This window comes from Danio aesculapii, chromosome 18 (genome assembly GCF_903798145.1).
Source record: "Danio aesculapii chromosome 18, fDanAes4.1, whole genome shotgun sequence".
NCBI classification, from domain to species: domain Eukaryota; kingdom Metazoa; phylum Chordata; class Actinopteri; order Cypriniformes; family Danionidae; genus Danio; species Danio aesculapii.
In genome coordinates this window covers 5,169,585-5,188,216 of record NC_079452.1, presented here as the reverse complement: position 1 = coordinate 5,188,216, position 18,632 = coordinate 5,169,585, and the positions used below count along the sequence as shown (strand labels likewise).

The 18,632-nt window shown below is 39.7% G+C and overlaps 1 protein-coding gene across 1 annotated transcript in view; it reads left to right on the top strand.

Annotated features, from left to right (window-relative positions):
* Positions 1-18,632, top strand: part of iqcg (IQ motif containing G) — a 38,059-nt gene that overhangs the window by 6,954 nt on the left and 12,473 nt on the right. Inside the window, exons 2-8 of the mRNA XM_056478481.1 lie at positions 5,972-6,124; positions 6,197-6,321; positions 7,788-7,869; positions 8,041-8,202; positions 10,093-10,167; positions 14,922-15,053; positions 15,159-15,260. Of these exons, the coding sequence (XP_056334456.1) occupies positions 5,972-6,124; positions 6,197-6,321; positions 7,788-7,869; positions 8,041-8,202; positions 10,093-10,167; positions 14,922-15,053; positions 15,159-15,260 (831 nt within the window). The remainder of the gene's footprint in view (positions 1-5,971; positions 6,125-6,196; positions 6,322-7,787; positions 7,870-8,040; positions 8,203-10,092; positions 10,168-14,921; positions 15,054-15,158; positions 15,261-18,632) is intronic.

The following is an 18,632-nucleotide window of genomic DNA, read 5'->3' as shown; positions in this document are numbered from 1 at the left end:
TGGTGAAAAATCTACTTTACAAGCTGTTTGGACAGAAATGTGTGTAAGTATAGTGTATAAACTGTTATATTGGGGTGAAATAAACACACCCAGTACTTTTTTTTCAAATTTAACAACATAAAAAGGGTGGACCAATTGGAGCGGTTTTCAGATCGACCGCAACTTTAAGTAGGAGTGCAGTCCCCCCGCCCACCAATAATGATTGACAGCTGCGCGCATTAACATGTCCAGTAGTCACATGTATAATCATCAACAAGAGAGGACGAGCGCAAAGCAACCGGGAATAAAAGGTCTGTTTAGTTTGCTAGGATCATCAATCATCATCAAATGTGATCAAGAGTGAGTTTTACAAGTTTAAAATGTTTTAAAACAGAGCATGTGTGTAATGAATTATAGCGATTCACTTCAGATTCACTTAATCAGCACAGCCGCGTGTCAGAACAATTATAAAAGAAGACACTTCAATCCCGGTTTGTGGACGTTAAATCAGGTTTATTTTGTACGTTAACATAACAGATATCCATACAGCAGTGGATATTACCAGTATCATGTCACATATGCGTGCAAAACGAGTGCAAAGCTTAACGTGCTGTCTCTCTCTCTCTCTGTGTGTGTGTCTGCGCTATGTGTGTGTGTGTCTACGCTGTGTGTGTATGTGTCTGCGCTATGTGTGTGTGTCCTCGCTGTGTGTGTGCGTGAACTTTGTAATGACATTGTTTGTGACTCATTGTTGCAACTCCACAAAAAATGCATCAAATACTGATTGTTAAAGTTCTTACTGTAGTATTTCTCACACACGTTATGTGAGATCTGCTTCCTGAGGCAGCTGAGGGCGGCGATTGCTGACAGGCACGTGGGAACGGTGGGTGGGGAGGACTAGCCATAAAGGCCCAGTACAAAAAAATAGCAACAACTTTTTTTCAGCTGTAATATAGACACTTCAAACAGTTATAATAAATAATCTGATGGGTGTTTTGAGCTGAAACTTTACAGACACATTCTGGGGACACAAAAGACATATTAAATATGAAAAAAGGGGTAACCTATGTGCCCTTTAGCGTCTACAAACCGGGATTGAAGCGTCTTCTTTTATAATTGTACTGAGACCCGGCTGTGGTAAAGACGGTAAAAAAGTTGTAATTCATTACAAACAAGCACTGTTTTAAAACATTTTAAACTTGTTAAACTCATTCTTGATCACATTTGATGATTGATAAATGATCACAGCGAGCTGAACAGGTCTTTTAATCCCAGTTGCTTTGTACACATCCTGTCTTATTGATATGATTACACGTGTTACTACGGAGACATGTTAATACATGACTGTCATTCAATTCTGTGGCCGGGGAAACCACACTCCTACGTCACATTGCAGTGGGCCTCAAAAAGGGAGGGATTTGGATCCTATTTTATCAGGAAATTAAAAAAAGAGACTTTTTGTCTTTATATTACCCCAATATGACAGTGGACACACTAACACAGTTCTGTCCAAACAGTTTACAATAGATGATTTGCATCATAGGTGCCCTCTAATGTATTAATAAATGAAGCTGCATTTAGATCAACTGCTTCATATTCCATACAAAAATACAAGGATAATTTGTGAAGATCTGCATTAAACAGCTGGCCTAACAGAGATTAAAAGACAACACACACAAAGAGAATAAACTGGAAGATGAGTCAGGGTGTGTATTTTCATGTTCTGCATAGCCTCATCATTCTGTGCCCTAGAAACCACGAGTTCACTATAGCAACTGATTATCAGTCAGTGCCCTAGTGACCACCCAGAATATTCTTCCAACACCAAATCCCAAGGTAACATTGGCCATCTGCATTGTTCTGAAATTTATGCAGTGTGGTCAGCCTCAATTTGCAGCATGTATAACAGCAAATGTGAATGTTGAGTGAACGGCTTAGAATACTTTGATGCATGAGTGATGCATGTGTTTGATCAGAAAAAAATTTATGAAATCCAGGCCTTGTTTTAATATTTAACTCTAAAAGTAACACAAAAGCAGATATTTTAAACGCTTTGTAATGTTTAGTCTGGAAACAAAAGTCAGCACTGGATGAGTGTGTGTGTGTGTGTGTCTGTGTGTCTGTTTAAACAGATTAATTAGCTGAGTGTGTGTAATCAAGAGGAAACTGGTGTGTGAGTGCAGGGCACAATGGTATTTATGGTTCGTTAGAATAACATGAAGCTTTATCGAGAGATCCGTGAGGGCTACAATGCTGATGATCATAGCAGTTACTTTGATATTACCATTAATTATAATTTCTACGTCAAAAATTAGCTTGACTGACATTGGTACAGTTCATAAATTCAAAGCTTGCATATACAGTATTTAATTACAGCATATGTGCATATTGTAAAACCCACATTCCACATAACAGCTGCACTAATAACATTGTATATAGCAATATACCTGTACAAACACTTGTCAATTTGTATATTTGCATTCACTACTTACTTCTATTTTTATAATATATTTATTATCTGTTTTTGTCTCTGTAATTCTATTGCACTGTAGAAGCTCTGTCACGAAAACAAATTCCTTATCTGGCAATAAAGCTCTTTCTGATTCAGATTTCTAATTTAATATATTACTTCCACTTTTAAACAATGTTGTTGAAACTATTTAAGAAGGTCATGTTGCCAATTGTGTAGATCAGCCCAGTTCTGTTAAAGGCCTTTTAATATTCATAACACAAATAGTTTTTGTGAAAAGATTGATGGGGGGGGGGGGGGGGGGTATACTAGCTCTTACTAGGATTTCTAGAAACATCCTTGCAGCGGTGTTGAGGCAAGTTGGAGCTAAAATCTGCAGAACATTGGACCTCCAGGACTGAGTTTGAGAACCCCTGGTCTTAATCACAATGTGCAGGTACACTTAGGCCATGTACAAATTCATTTTTGCTGTTTTAAGGATGGGAAAAACAGTCTCTGTGCCCTACGCATGGTCTAAAATTGTTGTCCAAATTTCTTTAATGAGCTATAGCAGGGGTCTCAAACTGCCGACCCACGGCCATTTACGGCCCCCCTTCCTCCTCCCTCCAGCCCGCAACTGACATCAAAAATGTGATGAGATTCGACCCTCCAAAACATATATTTTTGAATCACTATCATTGTTGTACAGTCGTATATAGCCACTTGTGGTTTCGACCCCCATCCTACTGGACGTTACTGTACTATATGTTCAGGTTACTTTTGATTTCTCTCAGCGTGCGGTCCAGAGTAACGATTACTTCTGGGGCTGATTTAAATGTTGAAATATATGTCTGTAAGTGCTCATTTTTTTTACTAAAGCTCTATTTTTTCAAAATATTTGTATAAAAATGTGCATTAGTAACATTTGACTGCTGGCTGACTGAAAGCATGTTAAAGTAAAAGTGAATATATATATATTAGTGGTGGGCCATTGTCGGCGTTAACACTCTTATTGCGCGATAAAAAAAATATCGCTGTTAATCTATTCTCAAAGTTGGTTTGGGAGCTGGGTCTATTCTACGCAAGGTATGGTGACTTTCACCTTGATATTTTAGCACGGATGTATACCTGACCGGTGAGCCGTCTGACAAAAAAGTGCCCTTCTGAATCAAATCAGCAGGATGCCTGACTTTAACTGCAGTTCGGCAGTTTCACTTTAACTCATGAACATTTCATTCATGCCACCGTGACAAACTGGGGTATTAGACGCAAATAGGGAGTAAGGACTGGTGAAAGTGTTATACAGTTTCATAACGCACGTGAAATAGAAAGAAGAAAAACTTCTGTATTTCGCAATGTGTGTGTGCGTGTGTGTTTGGTCCTTTACTGACAGCTGCGTGTGTGGATCTTGTCGGAAAATATGGCGAAAAGTCCTACATGATGGTAATAGTTTGATTGCTGTGTTTACTTCAATAATGTACGGTGGCCGGGAAGTGCAAAACAATATTACAAAGTGTGAAACGCTTTTACAAAGCTCGAGACAAATTTACATTTTGAAAAACATTTTTACCTATCAGTAGACACAATTACACAGGAAAAAAAATGTTACCAAGGACGAAACAAATTTACATTTTAGAAAAAAAATTTACAAAACGCAAAACACTTTTACAAGTCCCGAAGCACATTTACAATTACAGATTCCTTATGGAAAGGGAATGTACCACACACCGTTTGTTTTTCCTGTGTAATTGTGTCTTATGATAGGTAAAAATGTTTTTCAAAATGTAAATTTGTCTCGAGCTTTGTAAAAGTGTTTCACACTTTGTAATATTGTTTTGCACTTCCCGGCCACCATAATAATGCCACTAATATATGCATACTCCACATCTTAATTCCATTTCTGTTTAGTTCAGTTATGACTTTAGTTGATTAAGGTAATCAAAAATCGCTGTTTCGAGCTCATGTAGGCCTACAGTTCAAAATTCATGTTAAACTAAATTAACAGTTAGTAAACACAAGTACATATTATTGAACATAATTTATTTTCATCACCAATTATCATAGTAGAACAGTTTCTCAAGCAGTTTGTGATGCATTTTAGTGCACCAGTGCGCCACCTGGCTTGAGTAACCCATTCTTAAAGACTTATTATTTGGGTAGCACACATATTCTGATTGCCTTCGGTAGAATTCAAGTGAGCCTTTTTAAACTAGATTAATCTAGATTAGTTCAGAGATTAATCTAGATAAAAAATATAAGCTATGCACTCCTATAATATATATCCCCCTCTTTATTGTAGTTTTACAAAAAAAAAGAAAGATATTGAGAAGAACAATTGCTAGTCAAGTCACTAAAGTTACCCAATCTGCTTTCTGCTGTTTTTACACTATCTGCTAAACTTTTGGTTTAGCAACAATTGATTGGGACAGAATAAAAATAATAATTATTATGCCTATTATTAAATTGTTGTATTTTTATAGCAATTAATCCTACCTCTTCAATATGTCCAAGAAGAAACTAAAAGAAGATACTCTGGGAAAGGATGTCTGAGTGCATCAATTACATCAGGTTTTTTTGTTATGCTTGTATGTTAAAGCGGCCCTCCTATGAATTGTCAGTCACTGATATGGCCCCCCGCCAATTTGAGTTTGAGACTCTTGAGTTATAGGAACAGTTAGTCATGGTTGCATTATGGTGCATTCACTATTTAGAGGGTGGACTTTGTGTGCAGAAAATCGGAATGCTTTACAAAAAAGCTTACTTCCTTTTCAGACCAGTGCACCATGTCAAATGTGTGAACTGTGGTACTGAAGAACATCAACCCCCCACCAACTGCGTTCATTTGAACGTTGGCTCTGAAATGTGTTCAGCTCTCATGCAAATTATTACTTTATTATGATTTTGACCCATAAAAAATTGACCTAGACAGGTTTCACAAGATTGATCCAGCTTACAGCACATTTATTAGACAGCTGTTGTGTTGTAACTGGAGTTCAATGTCTTATTGAGACAAAATGGGGGTAAAAGTAATAATAGGTAATTGTAAACAGACATGTCCCAAACATGTTTTGCTTTTATGGCACATTTTAAATACAGTCAGGTCCATAAATATTAGGACATTAACACAATTCTCACATTTTTGGCTCTTTACACCAACACAATGGATTTGAAATGAAACAAACAAGATGTGCTTTAACTGCAGACTGTCAGCTTTAATTTGAGGGTATTTACATCTAAATCATGCGAACGATGTATGAATTACAACAGTTTGCATATGTGTCTCCTACTTGTTAAGGGACCAAAAGTAATGGGACAACTGGCTTATCAACTGTTCCATGGCCAGGTGTGTGTTATTCCCTCATTTTCCCAATTACAATGAGCAGATAAAAGGTCCAGAGTTCATTTCAAGTGTGCTATTTGCATTTGGAATTTGTTGCCGTCAACTTTCATTGAATTTGAAATCCATTGTGTTGGCGTATAGAGCCAAAAATGTTAGAATTGTGTCGATGTCCAAATATTTATGTAACTCTCTTTATTTAGCAGCAAAGGACCGAACTGCATCTAAAAACAGCTCAACTGATGGCTGGAAGCAGTTTGTCAAATTTCTCAGGAGAACTCAAATCCCAAAAGCACCTCAAAATTCAACAGACTCTGCTTGCTTCTGACAACCTGGCCAAAGTGCAGAAAGACAGGCAAGTACACATTTTTCTAATGTTTTGTAATTTTTAATAAGCCTTTATTTAATAAAATCTTTGTTCTTACAGGCAGTTTGTGTCAGATGTGATCAATGCTTTATTGGAGGAGCTGCAGAAGAAAAACAATTTTCAGAGTCTCTTTTATGCAGTGGAAGAGGAACGGAAGAAGAAAGCTGAGCTTCTTGACATAATAAACAGGTTTTAAGTATAGCCGTATTGAGATGTGTGAAATTAAATTGAAACTGAAAAATAGGCTATGCAAGTATCTTTTGTGTGGATTTCAAAACATGTAGTAACTTAACGCTGATTGATAACAACAACAAAAAAATTATTTGAGTGACTCGGTGAACCTCAACAATCACAGGTGCAAGCAATCATGAAAAAGGGATATTTAAAATAGCCGATTGCAAGTTGTGCTTCTCCTTATTGTGAACCTGAAAGTAGCAACATGGGAACCTCAAAAGAACTTCCTAATGACCTAAAAACTAGGATAATTTATCAACATGAATTAGGAGAAGAATGCAAAAAGCTATCACAAAGGTTTAAAGTCTCTATCTCCACGGTCAGAAATATAGGAAGAAAATGGAAGGCCACGTGAACAGTTCTGAATGAAAGATGTGCTAGACCAAGAAATATATCTGAAAGACAAAGAATGGTTAGAATGATCACAGATAAACCACAGACCACCTCCAAAGAGCTCCAGGACCATATTGCTGCTAATAATCTCATTGTACATCGTTCCACAGTTCAGCGCACTCTTCACAAAGAACAGCTCAATGGAAGGTGATGCAGAAGAAGACTTTTCTGCATTCTGCTAATGAGAAGAGTCGTTTGAGGCAGTCAAAGGCTCATCTGGACAAACCTGGATCATTTTGGAAAATATGATGTGGTCAGATGCCACAACCATAGGTGCTTTGCATGACAAAAAAGAGCACCACATTCCAGGAGAAGAACTTGCTCCCTACTGTAAAATATGGTGGAGGGTAAAATATGGCAAGCACAGGTAATGGACACCTTGCCAGAGTTAAAGGTTGCATGGATTCCACCTAGTATCAGCCAATTCTGGAGCACATTGTTCAGGAATCAGACAAGAGGCTAAAGTTACAACAGGGTTGGATGTTTCAGCAGGAAAATGACCCAAAGCACAGTTCCACATCTACCAATGACTTCATGCTCAGACACGATACAGTGTTCTAGAATGGCAATCCCAGTTTCCAGATTTGAGTATCATCGGAAATCTATGGATTGATTTAAAAAAAGGGCCAATCATGCTCAGCACCCATCAAACCTGGTTGAATTTTGCAAGAAAGAATGGTCAAAGATATCTTCAGCAAGATTTCAGGGACTTATTCTTGACTATAAGAAGCATCTACAGGCTGTTATTTCCACAAAAAGTGGCTGTTCAAAAGACTGATATCATTATTTTGTTGGAGTTCGAAATTTTTTGCACCTGTCTGTTTTTGTTAATACTTAAATTGCAATGCGTCTGTTGATTAAATTATTGTTATGTCAGAACTGAAATATGTTGCTTTTTCCCTAGGATATAAATATGTCCAAATGAAACTGCTGATTTGAAAGGCCAGCAGGCTATGGCTTGCAATTATGAAAATTATCAGGGGTGGCCAAACTTTTGCATAATACTGTATACCCTATTGTACATCTAGGGAGGAAGAAGGTCGTCGCCAGATTAAAAAACTGCAAAAGCAGTTACTTGACATTCGCAAGGAAAAAACAGAAGAGTGTGAGGTAATCTAATGGACTTGAACACATGTATGCTTTTAAAAATTAAAATAATGTGACAGTAAGACATTATAATTGACCTAAAGACAACGATGTGTCAACTCTTTTGTTTGCCTTAACAAATAAGCTCAAAATTTTTTTGCATATTTCTTAAAGAAAATACTACTTTCTTCCCAGAGGCTTGAGGAAGAGGTGGCCATCCTAAAGGACCAGGTACAGGACATGAGGGTGAGGACAAACCAACAAGGGAAATTTGTAAAGAGCTATGCTGAACAGCTTGTCTGCCAAGGATCAAAGCACAACAGTCACAAAGAGAATGCACTAGAAGATGAAGTTATGGTGTGTGATTCACTTGTTCTGCTTTGCTTCAGAATTTTGTGTCCCACAAACCACCCAGTGCTCTGCAGTACCTGATTATCAGTGCCCTGGAGACCACCCAAAATATTTAGCAAACACTGAAACACAAACGAACTTTGGGCAAAGTCTTCACACTATCACCATGTCAAATTGTGTCTGAGCAGATGAAAACTTACAAGGCTTTTACTAGGCTGTGCATCAAGACATTTTGAAAAGTAAAGTATATTGGCATCTAGTTGAAACACAAAAACAGATACAGCTTAATTACTTACCCTCATTTCATGTCAACCCCCTAGGTCTTCATCCATCTTTGAAACACAAATCAAGTTATTCTAGATTTCGGGTGCTTTTACACCTGTGGATCGATCCTTTTGTTCCGAAACAGGGATTAAAATTGTAACAATGTTGCACTTTGTTCTTGATGCGGTTCACTTTAACATGGCAAAGTTTCTAAACTGACCAAAATAGCTTAAACAAGTCACGTGTGAGTAAATGCTCCTCACATTGGTCAGAGTTTCTTGGTTTATTTTGCTGAGTCCCGCTCAGCTGTCATGTGTATTTATTTTAATTTATGGCAATGAGCAAAAAGACATTATAAGCGAAAAGCTGCACTTTAATTTTGAATTTAGACACACACAGACATCGTCACCTGATATAAATCAGAGGTAAGACTTTCTCATACATAGCAGTGGGCTTATACAGTATATGCTTTACATTATAGAGAGAAATAACAAGAGATTTTCCTAACGGATAAACAGCTAACTTATCATAGCTAGTTAACATGCTTTCACCTTCGTATTTGACATGAAACACACATTTACCGGTAGGAATGACATCCCGTTCTACTCATAATTCTCTTTTCATATAGCCATACATAGCTATTACACAACCCTAATACACTGTAATATAGCCTGGTTTGAAACTTATTGCTTTCTCACTACAATCAATTTGCTCCAGAGTTCGTTTCAATCGAGCCGAGACCACCTCTTTCAGGCAATTGAAGTGCGATTGCTGGATTCACATATGCCAAATGAACTGCGCTAACTGTGAAAATGCACCAAGTTCTGAAACAAAAATCTAGGTGTGACAGCACCCTAATTCTTAATGGTCCCTCAAATTCCACAAGCAAGGTGCCTGACTCGTCCATAAAAGTATCAAAACATCCTTTAAACAATCGATGTATCTTCAATTGTATAATCAGAATTTTCCAGATAAACAAATAATCACTTTATTCAAAAGTTTCTTTTCTTCAGTGTCAGTATAGGGCTTGCTGTTATATATCATGCTTGTATATGTTCTTCTGACATATTACCTCGGATGTGCCTGTGTTTTTTGTCAGAGGAGGTTACATAAGTACACAGTGCTCATAAAAATGTGCACAATATACTTACAATCTGGAGAAGAAACTGTTGAATTAGAAATTATGTGTACTCAAATGTATTCCTGTAGCTTGATAACGTTCCGATTGAACCTCTGATGGCATGTGATTTGTGTTTCATGTGTTTTGGTTCTTTTCTGGACTTTGAATGAGCCTATTTTGCTGTCCATGGAGAATAACATAGCTCTCAGATTTCATCAACAATATATTTCAATCTGAGACAAACAAAGGTCTCGGGGGTTTGGAATGACATGAGGGTGAGTAATTAATATCATAATGTTAATTTTTGGGAGAACTCACACTTAAAACTATGGAATTTTGAGTACATATCCCTATATACAGTACTTTTGTTTTTGATACAGTTTATCAAGTTTTATGAATTCAGAATTTACCTATGCAGTATTACCAGTAATCCCAGCATGCACACATATTGTAAAATGCACATATACCATAATATTGAAATGTATAAACTCCATTTTTGGTTGTGCACTCAGATGCTTCAAGAGAAAATTGAGGAAGAAAAGAATGTCCACTTTGAAACAGAGGCCTTCCTAAAAAAACAACATGCAGTGAGTTAAGTATAACTTTTATTTTTATTCATTCATTAATTCATTTTCTTCTCAGCTTAGTCCCTTCATTAATCTGGGGTCATCACAGCGGAATGAACCGCCAATTTATCCAGCATATGTTTTACGTAACCCATCTCTGGGAAACATCCACACACTCTGATTCATACACATACACTACAGACAACTTCAGCTTACCCAATTTACCTGTACTGCATGTCTTTGGACTTGTGGGGGAAACCAGAGCACCCGGAGGAAACCCATGCCAACGTAGGGAGAACATGTAAACTCCACACAGAAATGCGATCTGACCCAGCCGAGCCCCGAACCAGCAACCTTCTTGCTGTGAGGCAACAGCTCTACCTACTGCGCCGCGTCGCCCTTTTATTATTATTATTATTGTCATAATTATTATTATTATTATTATTATTATTATTATTATTATTATTAGTAGTAGTAGTAGTAGTAGTAGTAGTAGTAGTAGTAATTGTACTCTTCATCATTACATCATTATCTTTGTAATATTGAATATCCCACCAAGCAATTCAGTGTTTAAAATAAACATCTAATAGACATCCATACATAGACATCTTGGCTAAAACAAGGCTAAATTTGGGCAGTCAATAAAAAACTAATAGTCGTCTAACAATAGTCTAAAAATAGACTGGTCATCATGTCAACAGATTAGACAGAATTCTAGTGCAGTGAGTCATTTTTTTTTCTATTTGATAACGATCATTTAGCAGATGCTTTTATCCAAAGGGAATTACAAATGTGGATGAAGAAATACTTCAAATCACATTTTTATATACTTACACACATACAAATACACATGCATGTACAAACACACATGCAGAAAAAAGAGTGTCTTATACTGGTGGTTTGTCAAGTCCACTTACCTGTTTGATGCACACTTAGAACTGCACAATATTTCCCAAGAAACTTGGTGTGTTTATAAAAAAGTGTCTGGTGCATATGGAGAATAAATGAGTGTGATTGCATATGAAATTGCCTACTGCTCTTGTAGATAATTGAATTTGATTTACTACATGACCGATAGAAAAGTATGTTTAATATACTATGAAAGTGAGTAGTATGAATGGAGCTCAGATGTAGTACATCCGCCATTTGTCTTTATCACTTGACCTACCCGTGTTGCACTTCCATTCATTTATTCTCTTGTGTGGCATCATTGGGTGTAGTACAGTAGGTCATGTGTGTACTTCTCGCATACTGTTTTTTTAAATACTTTGAATTCGGACATACTACTCAGCTCACATACAGTTTCTAAAGAGCCCCTATTATACATTAAAAAGGGTCATATATTGGTTTTACGGGTCTCCAACAACAGGCTTTCATGGTCTTGTACTGTGCATTTATTTTTACCTAATTATCCCAGCGATTCCCATATGAATCGTTCATCGTTTCATTTGTTCCCAAACCCCTCCTTAGTGCGAAGCTAATCAGTGCTGATTGAACCGATGACAGCCTGTTGCGATTGGTAGACAGCGTTCAGCATGAGACAGAGAGAAATGCCCAGCATGGCTTATCAACAATATTGAAGTAGTTACAGTGCATAGTGTATGTGTGAGCATACCTGCCAACAATCTTGTTTTTCCCAGGAGTCTCCCGTATTTTGATTGCAGCGGCTGCCCGAGACATGCTTCATAGTAGTTACTAACACCATAGTACACAGTACCCGGTTCTCAACAGTGTTTTTAGGTATAAGAGCCATAAGTTCATTGTTTTATTTATGTTAAATTAATAATAATGTGAAAGCAAAACTTGAAAATATTTTACTAAAAGTAATTTAATTTTTAATTTAGAGTATATGCTGATGTCACTTCCGGGAAGGAAGAAGTTGTTGTGTCATGAAGATGGAAGCAAGACCGTTTTTTTGACCGTGTGATATAGTTCAGTTAAGTTGTTATTAAACATTTCCGAAACGACATCACTGGACTGTCTTATGTTCCTCGTGTTCAAATCCTGCTAATTCAAAGAAAGAAACAAGACAAGAAGAGAGGGATTGATGGCACATACATCAGGGCTGGCGCGTCCATAGAGGCGACATAGGCAGCCGCCTTGGGCAGCAGAATAGTGAGGGCGGCGTCTGCGAACCCACTGGTCCTCACTTTCATCAGCGACACTCACCCCCTCCCTCCCGTTCCTCACTTTCATCCTCGATCCGGTCACTTTCTTTTTCACTTTCGGGTTGAGGGCTGCATGATCGCCGTTCGCCTAGAGCGCCAGTTCAGCTTGCTCCGGTCAGACACCTCACCCCGAACCCAAACCCCCGGTCTCCTGTTTTTTTCAGGGACAGATGTTGGCAGGTATGTGTATAACTGAGCGTCGCGCCCTCTCTATTCTGCCACCCAAGGTCTCCTCTATGGACGCGCCGGCCCTGTGTGTGTGTGTGTGTGTGTGTGTGTGCGTGTGCGTGTGTGTGTGTGTGTGAATGTGAAAAGAGCAAGTAGACTGTGAGGGGCTAGGAGATCTCCTCGCCAGTTCTTGGACTTTTTGCTCAATAAAATAGTTAGTCGTCAGTATTTTCTAGTCCATTGTCTGTATTTCCATTCACTCACTGGCAGCCAAAATCCACTATGAAGCGTGTATGCACTGTGACAACTTTTATATTGTTGATTAGCAGCTGGGCATTTCACTCTGTCTCACGCTGAAGCCTTGTCCGTGTCGACCAATTGCAGCAGGCTGTCATCGGTCCAATCAGCGCAGATTAGCTTCGCACTGAGGAGGGGTTTGGGAACAAATGAATCGCTGAACGATTCATATGGGAGTCGCTGGGATAATTAGGTAAAAATAAATGCAGATTATAAGACCATGAAAGTGTTGTTTGACCTTGCATGCATATTAGACTGTTGTTGGAAACCCTTACAACCTAAATATGACCCTATTTCATGTATAATATGTGCTCTTTAAGTTTCGTATCCATGTCACGCCGAAACAGCTAAAGCACTATGAGTCGACTTTTATAAATTAATCAATAGTTTCAAACATTGTGTACTTTCAGATTTAAGCCTTAGCTGGATATTTCACTTCACTTAGAGCAGTTACACACTACATGGAAGGTCATTCTCAAAAACCCATAATAGGGGCTCTTTAACATACTATATAGTATGGAAGTATGAGATTTCGAACGCAGCCTGTGTCTCCTACAGGTAGTTTGTCAAGCCCACTTATTAACTGCTAATTTTACAGTCCCATCTACACTTACTGGCCACTTTATTAGGTACACCTTACTCCCTTTACCTTCAGAACTGGGTACTGGAAATATTCCTCAGAGAATTTGGTCCTTATTGACATGATAGCATCACGCAGTTGCTGCAGATTTGTCAGCTGCACATCCATGATGTGAATTTCCCATTTCACCACATTCCAAAGGTGCTCTGTTGGATTGAGATCTGGTGACTGTGGAAGCCATTTGAGTACAGTTAACTCATTGTCATGTTCAGCACACCAGCCTGAGACGATTTGTGCTTTATGACATGGTGCACTATGCTGCTGGAAGTAACCATCAGAAGATGGGTACACTGTGGTCATTAAGGCATGGACATGGTCAGCAACAATACTCAAGTGTGGCATTGACACAATGCTCAATTGGTACTAATGGGCCCAAATAGTACCAAGAAAATATCCCCCACACCATTACACCACCACCACCAGCCTGAACCGTTGATACAAGGCAGGATAGATCCATTCTTTCATGTTGTTGATGTCAAATTCTGACCCTACTATCCGATTGTTGCAGCAGTAATCGAGACTCATCAGACCAGGCAACACTTTTGCAATCTTCTATTGTCCAATTTTAGTGAGCCTGTGTGAATTGTAGCCTCAGTTTTCTGTTCTTAGCTGACAGGAGTGGCACACGGTGTGGTCTTCTGCTACTGTACCCTATCCTCCTCAAGGTTTGGCGTGCTGTGCGCTCAGAGATGCTCTTCTGCATACCTCGGTTGTAATGAGTGGTTATTTGAGTTACTGTTGCCTTCCTATCAGCTCGAACCAGTCTGGCCATTCTCCTCTGACCTCTGGCATCAACAAGGCATTTATGCCTACAGAACTGCCGCTCACTGGATATTTTCTCATTTTTGGCCATTCTCTATAAACCCAAGAGATGGGTGGGCATGAAAATCCCAGTAGATCAGCAATTTCTGAAATACTCAGACAAGCCTGTCTGGCACCAACAGCCATGCCACATTCAAAGTCACTTAAATCACCTTCTGTCTATTCTCTATTCTGATGCTCAGTTTGAACTGCAGCAGATCGTCTTGACCATGCCTACACGCCTAAATGCATTGAGTTGCTGCCATGTGATTGGCTGATTAGAAATTTGCGTTAAAGAGCAGTTGGACAAGTTTACCTAATAAAGTGTAAATCATATTAAAAATCAATATAATATTCTGTTCATAATTATGGAAAACTCCAAAATGTAAATATGATGCTGAAATTGTGCAAAATGTATAACTTATGCTGGTGACCAGTGCTTGATTTTTTAGCAGACAGGGCAGGGTGGATCTCAAATTTGCAGAACAGGAATAACACTAGGTTTACATCACAGTAGAGCTGTAGAAACCAACTGAGAAATATGTTAGTATGAAACAGTAGCTACTAGTTTGAACCACATTAGTGTGATTGCAAACATAGTACATGCAATTTTTTTATACTACCCATATTCATAGAGTATAGAATAGGCTTTATTAATTGTTTTGAAGTAAGTTTGAAACAGAACTCTTTGTGCCCAAAAGAACTTAAAGGAAAAGTTACAGTATTGGATCCATCGTTATGAAAAGGACATGGAGGAGAAGGAGCAAGATATCGCTGCTTTGCAGAATAAAAGAAACAGCAGCCAGACACGAATCCAAGACCTATCTAAAAAGGTTTTAATATGAAGTCTCTGTATTTCGTCTTTACTGTCCTTATTAATTTCCTACAAAAATGTATTTTAAGAGTGACAAACTGCAAATGAACTTTTTCTTTTTCAGTGCAAAGACATGGAGAATGTTGTCATTGAAGACAGAATGGAGAAGGAGCATTTGCGAGCCCAGATGGAGAAAGAGCAGAGGGAAAAAAATGCAGCAACAAAGGTAAAATCTATAGATGTATGTTGTAGTTGTTTAGATTTCAACTATGCAGTTTATTTATAAGGATAGTGCCTATTTTAAATATTTATACTTTCTGAGATCCATCAGCCTGTCATTGAGCAGATCAAAGACCATTGATGTTGTCCATCGACACGATGGCGACAGAGACCACATAATAAGCCCTAAGCTCTAAGGAGAAAAGATACTGTCATACTGAGCAGAGCAAAGAGGGTTGATGTTTGCCATCAAGATGGTGACAGAGACTGCATAATTGTAACATGTAGTGCGATGCTGACAACAGGGGTGTGGATCCAAGTGCAGGTTTATTGAGAATGGTCAGGCAAGCAACGGTCACATACAGGAGCAAACAGATGTATACAGGCAATCCAGAGTCGTGGTCTATATGCAAGCGAATGGTCAGTACAGACCGGCAGCAAGCAACATAAACATAAACACAAAACAAAACAAAGCGGGGTCAAAACAAGTCAAGAGAAGGAAAGTAATGTTCACTGTTTAGTTTAACAAGACTCAGCAACTTCTGTGTTTGTGTGCTGTATATATAGTCCAGTATTTGTAGTCCATATACCAGCAGATTTGTAGTCCGTTAGTCATCTGCACAGGCTAGATCACTGGTGCATTGACAAGTGTATGTACAGGTATATTACTATATACAAGGTTATATGTGCAGCTGTTATGTGCAAATTGGCATGTAAAGTGGGTTGTTAAATAAGTGTATATGTGTATAAAAAGTGTATAGCAAGTAGTGAGGTTGGTTCCACAATTATTAATTATTAATTATCAAGAGTTCATGAGATGGATTGCCTGAGGGAAGAAACTGTTTCTGTGTTCTGTGTACAGTGCTCTGTAGCGTCGACCAGAAGGTAAAAGTTCAAAGAAGCAGTGTGCTGGGTGTGAGGGGTCCAGAGTGATTTTGGCAGCCCTTCTGCTCGCTCTGGACAAGTACAGTTCTTGGAGAGTAGGGAGGAATGTTCCAATGATTAGCTCAGCAGTCCAAACTATTCGACGTAGTCTTCGGAGGTCGGATTTGGTAGCTGAGCTAAACCAGACATTCATTGACGTGCAGATGACTGATTCAATGATGGAAGTGTAGAACTGTTTCAGCAGCTCCCTTGAAAGGTTGAACTTCCTCACCTGACGAAGAAAGAACAGCCATTGTTGAGCTTTTTTGACAATGGAGTCAATGTGAGTGTCCCACTTCAGGTCCTGGTGGTGCCCAGGAACCTGAATGACTACTGCTGCCACAGTGCTGTCCATAATGCTTAGTGGGGGGAGAGCAGGGGGGTTTCTCCTGAAGTGCACTATCATCTCTACTGTTTTGAGTATGTTGAGCTCCAGGTTGTTGTGACTGCACCAGACAGCCAGCTCCTTAACCTCCTGTCTGTAAGCAACTCGTCACCGTCCTGAATGAGTCCAATAAGTGTGGTGTCGCCTGCAAACTTAAGGAGGTTGACAGAGGAGTCCTTTAAAGTGTAGTCATTTGTGTACAGGGAGAAGAGCAGTGGGGAGAGTACACACCCCTGGGGGGCACCAGTGCTGATTGTGTGGGTACTGGATGAGAATTTTCCCAGCTTCACCAGCTGCTGCCTGTCCGTTAGGAAGCTGTTGATCCACTGACAGACAGAGGTGGGCACAGAGAGCTGAGTTAATTAGGGCTGGAGAAGTTTTGAGATGATAGTGTTAAAAGCCGAGCTGAAGTCAACAAACAAGATCCTCACATAGGTCCCTGGTCTGTCTAGGTGTTTCAGAACATAATGCAGTCCCACATTGACTGCATCGTCCACAGACCTGTTTGCTCTGTAGTCAAACTGAAGATAGTTCAGTGAGGGTTCAGTGATGTGCTTCAGGTGGGCCAGCACCAGTTTTTTAAAAGACTTCATGACCACAGATGTTAGCGCCACTGGTCTGTAGTCATTTAGTCCTGTAAGTTTGGGTTTTTTTTGGTGTGGGAATGATGATGGAGTGTTTGAGGCAGGAGGGCACTTCACACAGCTCTAGTGATCTGTTGAAGATCAGGGTGAAGATTGGGGCCAGTTGGTCAGCACAGCATTTTAAATAGGCTTGTGTTATAAAATCTGGGACTGGTGCTTTTTTCCTCTTCTGTTTCCAGAAAACCTGGTGCACATCATCTTCACTGAACTGAGGTGCAGGTATAGGGGAGGCAGAGGGTGGTGGTGGTGTTAATGTGGTGGCGTGAAGAGCAGTCCAGAGTGGGTATGGAGGGTTTTCTTAAAGCGGCAGTAAAACTCATTCAGGTCGTTTGCAAGTTGTTTGTTGTCTACAGTGCTGGGGGATGGTGTCTTGTAGTGTGATGTTTTTCAAACTTTTCCACATGGATGCTGAGTTGAGTCGCTGGAAGGAAACTGACTCCTTAGTTTCTCAGAATAGTTCCTTTTTGCTACTCTGATCTCCTTTTCCAGTGTGTATTTGGCCTGCTTATACAAGGCCCTCTCCCCATTCCTGTAAGCAACCTCCTTGGCCTGTCGTAGCTGTCTGAGTTTTACAGTGAACCATAGTTTGTCATTGTTGTTCGTGAGTTGAGCCCTGGTAGGAGTGCTTCCTTCAGTCCATGGAGGTTTCTTCTCAGAATGCACCCACTCGCTTGTCTTCTCGTGCTGTCTAAATGGGTCTCTCTTCATGAGACAGGTGTGGCTGATTGGGCTTGAGGATCGTAAAGCTGGTGTGGTGACCATGGCGACAGGGAATTGCATGACTCGCCACACTCCAGAATCTGCTTCAACTCCTAGACTGCCTTTTCCGCCGTTGAGGTCCAGTAGACTTTCTCTGGCTGCCCCTTCTTTGTGAGGTCTGTCAGTGGGCTGGCTATGGATAAAACATTGGGGATATAACATTGATTGAAGCCCGCTAATCCCAAAAAAGCTCGTACCATTGGGTACCTGTCAAAGCTGGATGTTTCATTGAGCCTTCGTAGGTCATTACAGGGTGGACCATGGGCTATGGGCTGACCCCCAATTTCAACATCTTATGGATCACCTCGGCAATAGAGAGACGGTGATCCTCCGGGATCCAGTAGAGCCGCTGTTGCATGACTACCCCTGGGGGATGCTGATGTCATGTTGGATAATGGAGGTGTGCCGGGCGTTTCACAGAACACATCTTGGAACTGACAGATCAGGGCATGTAGCTCAGTCTTTATGGTGGCCGTCAATTGCTTTGTCAGATGGACAATGGGTTGATGCTTCTTTGTGAAGGCCACCAGCTCACCAAGAGGAGGGATCTAGAGCTTCAGTAAGTTAATGTGGTGTAGTTGCTCCTCCTGGCGGTGTTCCGGCTGACGTACGTGGTTATTGACCAGGGCGACCCGTTCCACCACCACATACGAACCTTTCCAAGATG